This window comes from Cryptotermes secundus, unplaced genomic scaffold (assembly GCF_002891405.2).
Source record: "Cryptotermes secundus unplaced genomic scaffold, Csec_1.0 scaffold197, whole genome shotgun sequence".
In the NCBI taxonomy this organism is placed as follows: Eukaryota; Metazoa; Arthropoda; class Insecta; order Blattodea; family Kalotermitidae; genus Cryptotermes; species Cryptotermes secundus.
Window position 1 is genome coordinate 351,994 of NW_019744107.1, and position 14,574 is coordinate 366,567.

The window sequence follows — 14,574 nt, forward strand, 5'->3', positions numbered from 1 at the left end:
ATTACGTTCCTGAAAAGCACCGCGACTGGCAGAACGGCGGTTGCCAGCACCAGGACCTTATGAGAAAATGGGGTTAGGGAAACCACGGCTGCTGTTAACATTCATCAAAGCATAACTACGTTGTCTTTCCCTCATTAAACACAGAACATGTGACCTACTATGACCTAATGACATCAAACATAAAATATAAAAAATATAACAAAAATATGAATTTCGCCGAAGCCAGAAATCTGGTCTTGGGGTGCCAATACAACCTTGGTTCATACGAATTCCAGGCGGGTGACGAAAATTCTGGGGTAGAAAGCAGAACACCTTTGACACTGCCGCCTTCCCTGTTTTGTCTCCTAACGAATTTCACATCCATGTATGTAAATATCAAACTGGTAAATATAGCGAATGTATGAAAGAAATCAATTCTGGAACTCACTGCGTGGGTGGCAAAACGTAAACAACTTCAAAACATGCAAAGAGGTACAGCTCTGCTGTGCGTCAGTTTGTGTCTGCAGAGGAAAGGAAAGGTCTAACATATAACGAAGAAGGAATTTAAAACATTCATCAACACTGCATTCAGGAGTTTCTCAACACAAAGTGATAGTCAGAAAATAAACATGAAATTCCGAGCAGAACTACAAGGCACAGTTTCCCACTGCACAGGCTTCTAGGTATATACGTATATTATTACTATCGTTGCTATGTTTGCTGTTGTGAAGAACTTCTTACCACAGTATAGAGTCTGTCTACGTCAAATTTGTCAGATACAACCTCGAGTGTCGCCCCGTGTCACCAAGTTTGTAACTGTTGACTTACGAATATTCTTTCATACACACTCTATCTGCAGGTTCAGTTCCACAGCAACTTTCGCATGCATATCTTCACTGGTTCATTAATTATCTACTTTAAACAGAAGGCCAAAAACAGTTTTAATCCCCCTGCCACGTTGTTTTAGTCTACAAACATATGTTTCCAAGATCTATTACGATACATCATTTCAGGAAATATACTGTAGCATATAGACCCGTTGTTAGGTAACGACTTCGAAAGAAACAAGATTATGTCCACCGATAGGCAACAGCTTCGTAAATACGCAACACTACTGGAGCTGTTGCTAGGCAGAGGCCAGCGCGCAACAATTGAAGTACTGTTGGAAACGGTCTTTTTTATGTGGTCCGCTCCAAGGCTATATCACTTGACCTACCGACAAACCCATCTTCTTGTTAGAGAGGATGTTACATAAGGACTATAACCGCAAGGGTTCAGTTGCCAAGAAAAACTCTGGTCATGAGCCTCAAGGTTCTTGGCGCAAAGACGAACTGATTGGCGGTAAACCGCCAGTCGCAAAGCAACTCTGACTTCAGACAGTGTAGCGAAGAGGAGTGGAGATTGTTGGTGAATGAGTGAGTTAGAGGACTGCTACGGTTGTGAGCTGTTGCTAATAGAAGCTGGTAGCTGAGGCACGCTGACAGTTCGGGAACCCGGAGGAAGGGGAAGGTCGGACCGCGCCATAGCTCAAACGGTTAGTTGCTGGCTTCCCATCGCGGCGGCCCGGGTTCGATCCCGGGGTCTGGTAAAGTGGGATTTGTGGTGGACAAAGTGGCCCTTGGGCAGGTTTTCTCCGAGTACTTCGGTTTCCCTTGACAATCTTCATTCCACCAATTACTCCACAATCATCCTCACCTATCATCTGGGACTGGTACAATAGGCCAGAAGTGGCCGCAGTACAAGGGACTTTGTCCCACCCCACTAGCAATAAAAAAGGGGAGGGAAGTCCGGTGTTGGAAGCCGCTACCAGACAGTGAATGGTTAAGACACGGCAGACTGAGAAGACTCAGTGCGTGCTGTAGTGAACTGCAGAGTGTGTGAATTAGCTATAGCGCTATAGCTACTTGTAGTTATGACCTGTAAGTGTTCAATAAATCCAGTTACCAACCCAAACCCAGTTCATAGTCATTCATACAGGTGACAATATATTATCACTTCGATCTCATGTAATCATTCACTGATAGCAATGGCGTAATGACGATGAAATGCATTATGAATTTCAGCCAAGAGACACAAAAGTTTAAAGGTGGCGGACACACAGATATCAGACAGCTGGCGATGTCACAAGCCTACTTTCCTGAAGAATGTTATGTAGGCCAACAGCGTCATTCCGTTCTCCTTCAAATAATCGCGGAAGTTACATTGAAAGCTATCACGTCTAGCTTGTATGCCAGAAGCACCCTCTTCAAATATCGCCTTCGGGTATCTTAACTCAGTCTTTCGTGGTTCACCTAAGCTACTTCAAGGCAATGTTAGTGTCGAGCTCGGTCAGGACCGCCTTCTCCCCAACTCTTTCAATTCAATTCAATTCCGACTACATCAGTTAATAAACTCATTAAATAGCCTACGAATGAACCAACACAACTTCAGCATTCAATGTCGCGGTGGAGTGGGTAGCATCCCTGCTTCGCATTCGGGAGATCGTGGGTTTAAAGTTCCGCCCGAAGATGTTCTATCCTGAGGGTTTTCGTGGTCTGTCTCGGTTCCTCATTATATATTTCGGGAGAGAACCACAAATTAGACAATAACTGCTTCTAGCCATGTCCTGAAAAACTCATTCATTTATCTCCTTATGTAATTCCATCATTCGACTCTTTTTGCCTAATTGTGGAAACAATCGTTACATAAAGCACAAATAAAGTTCACTGCTCAAGAAGAAATGACAATGAAAATGAACAACGGAATGGTATATGGACACTGACATTTGAAATTTACTGTCAATACCGCATAAGAAACAAGAGAAATTAGCAGTGGATATTAAGAAAGTTATAAAGTTTTCTGTCTTCATTAGTAGTTTCCTGGTAACGGATCCTAACAATGCCTTCTGCTTACGTCCTTACCAGCTGGCGAATATCCTACAACTAAGTCACTGCTACAGTTATTTAATTCCCAGACTGGTGGCCATCTCACATCAACCACCTAGTCTTCTTTTCCCTGACTAACTGCAGCTCCCAATTTGTCCCGCTTATAACATCTCGGCATGGATCGCATAGAAAACACCGTTCTTCACTGTTGTAGTTCAATCGTTTCCTTGATAACATGTGTGTCTGCGAAGCCGTTACTCAGCAACGGTTCATGTATATTTATTTCGCAGTCGTTGCCCAGCAACGGATCTACATGCTACAATATACTACTTACACATACAGAACTTGACAGAACAAGCCAATATAGTAAATCTGAGTGCTAAACGACTAACTTCGATTCCAGACTGGGAACTTATTCCGCTCGCGATCGCGTCCAAGCAGTTATGATGCGCATTTTGCCGACTGCCCAACGGGTACCTGGGGTTCATTCCTAGAGGGCAAAGCGGACAGGGCGTCAAGTCGACTATTCGTCCAGAACCGATGTTAAGAATACATGGAGTTCTACCTCTGCTCCATTGGAGTTTTCATAGTGTGATGCTGCATTAAGAGCTAGAACTTCGCCTTTTACTTTCTAACAGCACTTCCATCAATGTCGTTTGCATTTCATTCCACTTTCTAATAATATTATCCGCATGTGAGAGCAAGACATCTGCCGAGAGGTGCATAGAATGAAGTTTGTTTTAAGAAAGGAAAATGAAGGGCTTTAAGGATTGAACGAAATAAATTGTATAGAACGTATTTAAGTATGTGTACAAAAAGATTTTTTCCGTTCGGCTGATTTGTCCCACAAAACATTTCTTTCACTTTGAATGCTAAAAATTGGCATCCTTGCATTCACATTGCCACTACTTTTGAAAGTGCTGGATGATGCTACAGCTGAATATGCCAAATCCAAAGAATGTTCACTGTATTATCCAAGTTTAGATCCGTTAGACTACAACGTTTTGAATGAACTTAAACAGACAGTGCACAAAAAACAGGAAGAATAATTTCAGTCTCTGTAGTTATTGCAACAATGTGGACTCTTGTATCGAATAATCACAGACGAATAGACACCGATGAAGGGAGAAAGAAGAATAATGTGTAATCCAAGAAAAAAGGACTTCTATTCGTCACAATTTATGTTTAAAAATGACCGAATCATTAACAGAATGTCCATCTTCAACATCCTAAAATGTAAAATTTGTCACCTGTATAACGAATTAGTCTAATTAAACCGCTCTGCACACATACAGCCCAGTGATGAGAGTGACTATAGATGGAGTTTGGATTGATAATTGGATTTATTGAACTCTTATACATCCGTGACTAGAAGAAATTACAATTGTTTCACCAATTCACACAATTTACAGTTCACTAGAGCACGTCTTTTCAGTCTGCTGTGTCTTCATCAGTGTTCTGGTAACGGCTTTCAACGGCGGACGTTCCCCTTTCTCTGGGTTCCCGAACTGTCCCGGCCTTTGCTACCAGCTTCTCAAAGCAACAGCTCACAACTGAACCCCAGCGGTTATCCAATTAACTCACTAACTCACCAACGAACTCAACTCAGCCCCACCAACCGACTCCACTCCACTTCCTGACTTCTCACTAACTCTCCTGCGTATAACATCTCGGCACGGACCGAGTAGAAAACACCGTTCCTCTGTTGCAGTGAGCTTGTTGCTTAGCGATGGCGTGACGTATTCCACTGTTGCGTGCGCAGCCATCGGCAAGGACCACGCAGAAAATACCATTCCTCTGTTGTTATTTACGAGCCATTACTTACCAACGGCTGTAGTATAGTTGTCCTTTGCGCGGTCGTTGTAGAGACACGGGTCTACATTCCACAATATGTTCCATAGAGATTACATGAATCTCGTTAAAATCTGCAGCGTCGTTCATTTTTATCATTAAAAATGTTATATATTTGCACCACCATACAGTGTGGGAAGAGTTATGTTTCAGTATGGATTGTCAAGCTGTTTAATGCTCTGGAGCATCAAGATCATCTAAGTTATACCTAAAATTAGTTCCTACCTAAAAGAAACACACCGCATATGATTACTGCTTTTTGGGGAGCCGGGATAACGCAGTCGGTATAGCGACTGGCTAACAGCTGGAAGACCGAAGGGTCGGAGTTTGAGTCCCGGTACAAGTAAGATTTTTCTCCTCTCAACGTCGTCCATACCAGTTACAGGGCTGACCCAGCCCCTTATCCGGAAGCTCTTTTCCTGGAGGTAAAGCGAATGTGGCGTGAATCTGACCACAAGTCTCTATTTAGCCCCGAGGTCAAAAATGCGTTATTCTATACATCCACTCTACCATACGCTTTCATGGAGTAGTGCTTAATTAAGCACAGATACAACTTTACCTTTACTGCTGTTTAGGGAAAAAAATATGTCTTAAAATTATATGAAACACATAAAAGATCCGTAAGAAAAATCCAGAGTTCGTAATATTAAAGCAGGTGACGCATGTAGTTACATTGTAACTTAAAAGGTTACATGTAAAGTAAAGTGCTTAGACTAACAAGTTGCCGAGTGCGTGGTTCACAGGCCACGGCAACACCATACTGTGCAGAGTGCTGTGCTGAATTCAATGAGTGCGCGTGAACAATAAGATGAAACTCTTTCTCAATAACTGTTTATATGGACCCTCACCTTTATTGCTGTTGCTTTCAAGTTGAATTTAATTTCAAAACCAATTCACGGGACAACACTCAAATGCAATCATTATCAGTTAGAATATTATGCAGCGCTTTTACATTTGTTAGTTGTACTTTTAATCAGGACGCTCTATCAACTGCTACATTATGTAAATGCCAAAATATATTTTAATTGTCTCACAAACTTCGCCTTGTCTTTGAAGTGTACGTTTAAACTGAGTAAGACATAAGCTACTAACCATTAAGAGTGGGGGCCTGAGGATGCCTGGAGGCTTAACTATTAGACCCCCCATACCCTTCAATGTGTATCGGCACAGGGATATCTAATGCTCGCATTTGTAGAAGCAGGGCCTTCAATGAATATCCATATTGTGGTCTTCTGGATTATAACACCATGTAATCTAGTAAACAGTACACTCCTTCGGATCCTTGGCACCAATGTACCAGACTCCACGGCAATATAACCAGAATAACCACAAATGAAATCTTCGCTGCCTTCAAGACTTCAAATTTTGCTTCAGCGAAGAATCTACTTTCAACGTTTCTGAAGCCTTCAGACTTTTGGAGGCGTGTGACTTCTGAGTGACTTGCCTAGATCCCGAACAAGAACGTTTCCTTCTCAATTTGCACGTGGAATGAAGGATGGTAAACACGACTGTCGCAGCTAACAGTAATTAATTCTCAAACATCTCTGATATTTTCTCTGGAATTCAGAGAGAAGTCTCTTCGACTGAGATCCCTATAAATCTCTGATGCATTACTGAAATGTAAAACTGGTTCTGAACCGTATTCCACGGTTCTGTTGATTAGGATCTTTTCTATCCTGAAGATGGAGGCGATACGTTCCTCCGAAACGTTGTTTCACATAAGATCTGCACGCGCCACATCCCAGAAAACGCCTTTCTTCATAGTCAACGCCGTGAGAAACTCAAATCTTAAACTTCAATATTTTTTGTATTAGAAAGATATATACGTATCAGATATGCATGTAATTTTATCATTACTGCTGTATTTCTTTATCATTTACTGGTGATAGGTTTCAATAAAATACGGCAAGTAGTTGAAGGTCTCGTTAATTTTTATTGCATTTTCCCGATATCCCATTTAGCTATACTATCATGCCTGGTTTTATATTCTGTTGATGCTAAAATCTTGCAACCTTACATAACATATACCCATATTTTCTACATAAGTTCGTTGTAAATAATGTATTATTAGAAGACATTCCACATGTCATACATATACCTTGTTTTACATTAGTATATTCCCTCGGCCCTGCCTGCACAAATCCCAGTACTTTGTATCTTAATCCACAGCTTCAATCTTATGACCTTCATCAACTGAAAAATCTACTAATAATAGACATCTATGCTCAATATTCGAAGTTCTATATTTATCGGAACTAAACTCCACTTTCCCGCTCACAGTGGTCACGCGGTCTAAGGCATGAACCGTCTTCGCCAGTTCCCATTACTGGGATCGTTGGTTCAAATCCCACTCAAGGCATGAATAAATGTGAGCGTTTATTCTGTTTTTGTGTTGCTCTGTGTCTAGGTAGTGGCCTTGCGACGAGCTGATCCCCTTCCAAGGAGTCCTACCGTGTATTGATTATGAAAGTGAAAAAGCGGAGAAGGTCCACAAAGACTGTAGAGCCACAGAGAGATAAACTCTACCTTGATAACATGCGAAAAATATTCCACTACACTTATAAGATGTGATATCCGTTTTTAATGCCTGTATATAATTTGATATCATCAATGTTACTATCATTCACTCCGAAGAATGTTACGATTTTGCGACGACCTATACTGAGGCCAAGGAAAGCAGACGCATGGACGGTGGGGGAATTCAGTGCTTGAGAGATCCCAATCTGATTCTATTGTTGAATTACTCTCTCTAGCCATCTCTGGCCTATGCCAACCAACCAGAAACGCTTGTCGATGGCGAGCGACTCGACGACCAACGGGGAATAAGATTGAGGGGGAGGCGTTACAGCTTAAGAGAAACGCGGTAGGAGTAAACTCGATTCATGGGGCTTCATTCCGCTGCCTCAGTATAACAGATTTAATAAAATATGTAACACTGCAGAAGTATGAATAATTTTATTTTATCAATTTAGGTTAAGGACTTTATTTAATGTTTTCCCTGACCATTATTCACTTATTCCAAAATATCCATCCTTAAGTATCATCTTGAGAGGTGAGGGTCCATATAAACTTTTTATTAATACGTCTTATCTTCCCTTACCCTCGCGATCTGCCTTTAGGTAAAGCCGCCCCATCGGACTTAGGTTGGGTCGTGTCTCTGACACAAGACACTCTGTAGGGGATGAAAACACACATGTAATTATATGGGACCAGCTTTCTCCTGCACCACTGACTTCAACGTAGTGGGAATAAAAGTACATATCACTAAAAAAACACCGTCGATCGCCATAAATATTAATATGAAGCAATTCATAAGCAAACGGGACTTCATTTATAATCATACATAAAGAAAATAAGTCTTCTCGGGTGACAAGCAGTGTTAGTATGGAATAAAATTCAGACTTTTCAATTATTCATCATCATCATCAGAAACATATGAAGTAGTCAACAAACAGCCTACAATTTCACGGAGGGTAAAGTTAACGTTAGCTAACAGCAGATGTTTCCCAGATTAAGCAACACTGACTGTGATCCCAAGTAGTATGGGTGACCATCTGACTGCGTGCACTGTAGGCCCGTTCCCGAACAAGCATCCGGGCTCCGAAAGCAACTGCACATGTTTACATATAACAACAGCTCCGTCAGCCATAAATCAGTTCTTGATGATTTAGGCAGACAGTGTCTGAACCGCTGGAAACTCACTCCATACTGACATGGCTGATCGCCCGATTGCATCCTGACACCATGAAAGCCTCAAATCTTATACAACCAGAAGCAGAATTTCGATTTCTTTGTCCGGTATAGCACTGCAAATACACACACACACACAAAAAAAAGTAAAATTTAAGGATTACATAGTACTTAAATCTAATTAAATTAATATGAAGATATTCAAAGTTCTGTCTTATCTTATTTCGAGCTCTGAGATAAATAACATTTAAACAAGACAAAACTCACTCAATAGATAATAGTCTGTATCTTAAAGAGCTGTTACACACAGAAAATTCAGAACTGAGTTACATCAGTCAGTTCTTGAAAATGTGATTATAACTATTTTATTACAGTTCTACTGTCTTACAGGCATATCGGCGGCCAGTATATAGCTGAGTTATACTTTTAGTATTTTAATAACATTTTATACTTTTAACAACATCGTAAAATATTTAAAGTGGCACTTTTAGTGAGAAACACATTTTAGATGTCTTTTATATAAAACTATTGTTGCATTATTGACGGGTGCTTTAATAATAAGGATAATGCTTGAATGCAACGGGATGCTGAAATATAATATAGCTGAGTGTTTGTTGACACAGCCAAAAACTTTATGAATTCCTAGAAGAAGGAAACAGAACAGAATAGCATACATAACTTAAAATACTTTGCATACGGAATATTATAGTAGCTTAAAGTAGTACAATGAAGCGTGCAATCCAGCACCCAACAATTCTTCAGAACATTTCACGTATGTTACAGATCTTATGATCTGGATAGTACTAACAGAAGAACTGAACGGTTTCGAGCACGTCCAAACAACACAATGCAAGAATGAATTGTCTTACATTAGCGATGCATCTTGTTTCTTTTGTGAAACATTAGGAAACGAATGTCTTAATTAGCACTGAGTATATATTATTACTCATGTTACAGTAAAATGACAATGTCATTTACATTCTTTAGATGTGACCAATCAAATATTATATGCAGAAGACATTATGGAGACTTTCTAGCTATAGCATGCACAACATATATACATACGTTCATAAAATAGGATGATTTATGACACTGTAGCCTAGGTTTCTTTTCTACGTACATATATACACCACATCTCAGTAGTTTTAATGTAAGTACATAGGTGGAAACTCGGTGTTCTATACTCAGCTGTCAGAAGGACAAAGATGCCACTTAATTCAACATTTTAACGAATAATGTACGGAAGAATATAAAGGCATGAGAGACAAAGGGAGGGTGAACGGTAATAAACAGGGCCTGGATTTTGATGACCTGAAAATATTTAAAAAATGACCGAAAAAATCCAGAAAAATGACGTAAAATATGACCTGAAAATGTAATATGCAGGACTCAGATTTTTATGACCTGAAAATATTTAAAAAATGACCTATAAAATGACAGAAAAATTCAGAAAAGTAACCTAAAAATGTAATATGCAGAGCTCGAATTTTTATGGCCTGAAAATATTTTAAAAAATCCAGAAAAAAGACCTAAAGGAGAAAGAACACTTCGCTTCCATGGTATTCATATTTCAGAAAACATATGAAGAAAAAATCCCTAAAATGGCCAAAAATGACAAGAAATACCCTTAAACGTCCAAAAAATTTACCAAAAAAAAATACCCCAAAAATGAAAAAATTACCTTAAACCTAAAAATGTAAAAAAATTACCTACAAAATTTACATTTCTGTAACCAGCAGCTCATATCCGAGAGTTATATATTTAAGAGCATCGCATAGGATACAAGGAAAAAAAGATCAAATGTCGTCAAAATCCGGGCCCTGGTAATAACAAGGAAACGATTCCCCGTTGAACTTCAGTGGACTTTCTCATTCGGAAGGCAACATTTTTTTCATAGCAATTTCCCCGTGTGTTACTTTAGCGATGATGTATCACTGCAGACGTAACTGTCACGTAATAACGTATTTTTGAGACTTGGCTTTCGCAGGCTACGAATATTCATACTATGGTCTCCTGTGTTATGGCACCGTGCACTCTGGTAGGTGGTTACTAACGTTTCGGATGAACATACCACCTACAATTCCAACGTACAGTCGAAACGTTAGTAACCACCAACCAGGCTACACGGTGCCATAACACAGTAACATGAATAGTTCCTTTGATTTCATTATACTGACGGATTTTAAAAAAATGTTAAGAAATAAAATATGGTGATACGTAGCCATGCGCTTTAATGTATCACATATGTTCATTACCTTGATAAGTAATTTACGAATATCTTTACCTTCAGTTTTGGTTTATTTCGTATATTTATTCAATGAGTGTACTGGTGCGTGCAGGGTGTTGTTAATTCATTTAAATACCAAACAGTAATCAATGTAGCATACTTCAATTTGTATATCTAATACCGTATTGTGCCTCACACTGAAAGAGGGTTGACAAAGAGCTTCCCTGCGTGTCTGTCCTTCAATAACAACTGCATTATGTGACAGCGCGTGCAATCAAGAACGCCAAAACACCAACACTGTGCCTTACTAATGGATGAACTCTGCCGAGAGACGTGAAAACAGACCATAAACACCGGAAGTTCGAAGAGAATTCATAACATTTCCTAAAATAACATGGGTCCTACGTGGCGGGCAGCTCTACGGCCCCTCCTCGCCGCTTTACATGATCTCATTCACCAGCACCTCGCCGCCGGCGCGGCTTTTCGTTGCCACTACCGTCTGGCACGCCTTGCAAGATCAGACCACAACTTCAGTTTCCAGCACTACGATCAATGACGCAACCTCCGAATTGCTGTTCCACTTGTGAGCTAACATGCATTTCTGTTTTCCCTTCAATATGGGAATACTGTTACCACATCCCTTTCGTAAACCGTGGTTAACGCCATATTCCTGAAGAATAATAATAATAATAATAATAATAATAATAATAATAATAANGAATCCTGAAGAAGAGGCAGAAGAAGAAGAAGAAGAAGAAGAAGAAGAAGAAGAAGAAGAAGAAGAAGAAGAAGAAGAAGAAAGGACTGGCACGACATTCTCCAATGGCGTTGTCACTTTGAAATGTGCTGTTATTCTGCTTATCTCATTGGCCTTGATGTTCCTTTACTAGAGATATCAATAAATTTTTGGAAAGCTTACCACATTACTCCTATAACCTATATTACACAGCCCAGAGTCAGAACTATTTCTCTCGTGTGTAAAATTCGTTAACTTGGTTATTTACCGACGCCGTTAATATCAAGATTATACAGTATCGATGACAATGATTAATGAATGTGGAGCGGTTGGCAGAACTAGAAATGGCAGGGGAAACCGAAATACCAGGAGGACATTTGCCCCAGCGTAACTTCGTATTTTCTCTCTTGGATAAAAATTCACATCAAAAAATGCTTTAGATAAAAGTTTCAGGTCTTACTTCAATTTACACATATTCTGTCATGAATTAACTTTTCGTAAGGTAAGGTAAAGGTAAACTTGTCCCTGTGCTTAACTAATTAAGCACTACGCCATGAAGGCGTATGGGGAGTGGATGTATAGACCCACGTTTTCTTGACCTCGGCACTACTTGAGATAAAACCGATTATTCCTTTTTAATAATATACTTTACCAAATGAATGTATACAATTAATTTTGTGATAACCATTGTATTTTTATAAGGTTTAATCTATTGTGAATTTGCAGAATTACGTATATTATTACGCGTTATACTCGTATTACACCATGCACTACGTACCGAGTAGAAGATTACGCACTGTAGCGTGACTTGAGTTTTATAATTCCGGAGTTCCCCTGTTGCTCGGGGGTGTATGATGCAAACTTCATACGCAGTTAGCTAGGGACTTCCCAGTGGTATAGCCAATCAGAATTGCTAGTTACCCAGTGTGACACCATACTGGCAACAGCTTGATATCCTACACAGTTCTTTGTTTCAGACAGACGCGTCCTGGCTCTCGAATAAGTAAGTGCGTCACGCGTCTCGCCTGTAACAAAGGGCTACACCAGTAAAAGTTTCAGACATAATTCAACCATGTAACTCGTGCATTATACACGTAATAAAGTGTCAAGTGTTTGTGTGATTGTTGTCTTTCGTTTGTGGACTCTGTTGTTGGAGCCAAGGCCCACTTAACGACCCTGAGATATTGTGTTCACCAATGCGTGAGCTGGCGCCCAATACTTCGAAGTCATTGTTAGATGACTTATTGAGAACAGCTGCGTTCACCTTAACCCAACTCTGTGAGTGGAGAGGAGTGCGGCGGTGAGTGGTCAACTTCAAGCCCCGGGGAAAGACATTTGCGGATTCGAATAGCACCACATTCTTTTAAAGCAGCCAATACAGCAGTGAAGTTATAAAAACAACGAAAACAGTAGGCTGGGGGAGGGGGTTGCTTTTACATTTTGTCACTGAAAACTATGATCGGCGTAATCAACTGCTCTGAAAGGAAGAAAGGTCAGCAAGGCACTGGGCCAAACTCTGACGCCGAATCGAGGACATTCCGACCGCCAGACTTACACTGAAGGACGGACCAGTAGATTGAGAGCCTTCGCCAACTCCGTCGCTGTATAGTGAATTTTCAGTTTGGTTCAAGCCAAGTTGATTAATAAATGGTAAAAAAAAAAAACAAAGGTACAGCTATCCCAGTAAGAGGCCGTGAAGGCCCATGGGGTTGTGAGACGTCGAGGCTCCCACATTTTCTCTACACAATCGACTCACAGATGGCGGTAAGTCTGTTAGTTTTACGCGCCGGCCTCCCTTCACCCCCCTCCCAAGGAAGATTCCTGGTACGCGTTTCTGTTAGAGACTGAGTCGACCTCAGGACCATAGTGCGGCTTGAAGGATTATGTTAAGTGAAAAAAAGTCCACCTCAACGGGACTCGAACCCACGACCTTCCGGCTTGTAGCATAGTGCCTTAACCAACTACGCTACAGCATGCCCCCCTGTACTGGGCATATAAGTAATATATTTGTTTATAGTGATACTGAATTGCGTCAAGATCCTACATTGCTCCCATCCTCACTGACAGTAGACAGCTACGACCACCATACAACCTCCTTTGGACCTACAAATGGGAGGAGACAGAAACACTGAATAAAACCTGTAGGCATAGTTATCATGTAGCCCACTCTATATCGCGGGGTGTGTCTGAAGTAAATATAAGCGAGGTGGCGGCATATTACCCATGTAGAAAGATACTGCCAAAAATATTAAGCTGTGTGAGTGCTTCGGGAACTTACTTCAATTCCAGGTATTGCTACAATAAAATCTCTTCATAACTTCTAATATTAAACAGGCGAATGGACGTGGCATCCTTAAAAGGGACTTCGTCAGTATCTAAGCTATTATATTCGGCTGAAAATGCGACATTTTATACGCAGTCGGACAACTTCTTACTCTGTTCATTCTCACTTCAGGCAAATTCCCCGCATCACAAGGCTCACTCTCCTACTCGTCGAGTTTTCGATTGTCGTGACAGAACACCCGTATATACCGTTAATTTTCATGTAGGCCCACTTTAAGTAGCAATGAATGCAATTAAAAAGTTTTAACACAATAATTCAAATTTACTGTTCACTGTTTATTTAATTAAGAGTCAGAATTACTACTGATGCTGCTAAAGTTCTAAGTGAAAAGTTTTGCTCAGTATCACTTCAGAAAACTGGGAAATCGGTTGCAATGACCTCGATTACGCCACCGTGCCCCCTCCCCTGATCAAACTATATGACACTAAAGATATCCAGATATTTTATTCTGAGAGAACGATCACAGGATATGACCGGCATTTAAAAGTCAAATAAGTCTCTAGCCTTCAACAGTTGAATAGTAATGCACAAATAAATACAAACTCTAATAATAACACCGTGTTCTTTCCTAATTTACATTCCTATACGATTCCGGTGTTCATTATTCAAAGCGAATACATTTTTAGTTTCCACCGTCTCATGTGCCTTGTGAAGCAACAGTGTAGCAGAAATAATCACTAGGGTTTTTAGGGTCTGGCAGTATTATTCAAGCTCTTCACATCGCTCCCACCGAAAAAAAAGAAGCTTTTTTCACTACGGCTCATGGGAAAATATATTATAAATTACTGAGAAACAGCGATAATATATGATAAGCTATATGGACGGAAAAAATTAATACCATTAATACTAAAATAACGCATATTTAAAACTTGTTTATTTACGT

At 40.2% G+C, this 14,574-nt stretch overlaps 1 protein-coding gene across 2 annotated transcripts in view; it reads right to left on the reverse strand.

The window, feature by feature from the left end:
- The window catches only part of LOC111874372 (peripheral plasma membrane protein CASK), a 220,282-nt gene that overhangs the window by 21,766 nt on the left and 183,942 nt on the right, over positions 1 to 14,574 (reverse strand). For both annotated transcript variants that reach the window (XM_033755435.1, XM_023869822.2), the window contains exon 6: positions 7,795 to 7,866. In XM_033755435.1, coding sequence (XP_033611326.1) covers positions 7,795 to 7,866 — 72 coding nt within the window. The remainder of the gene's footprint in view (positions 1 to 7,794; positions 7,867 to 14,574) is intronic.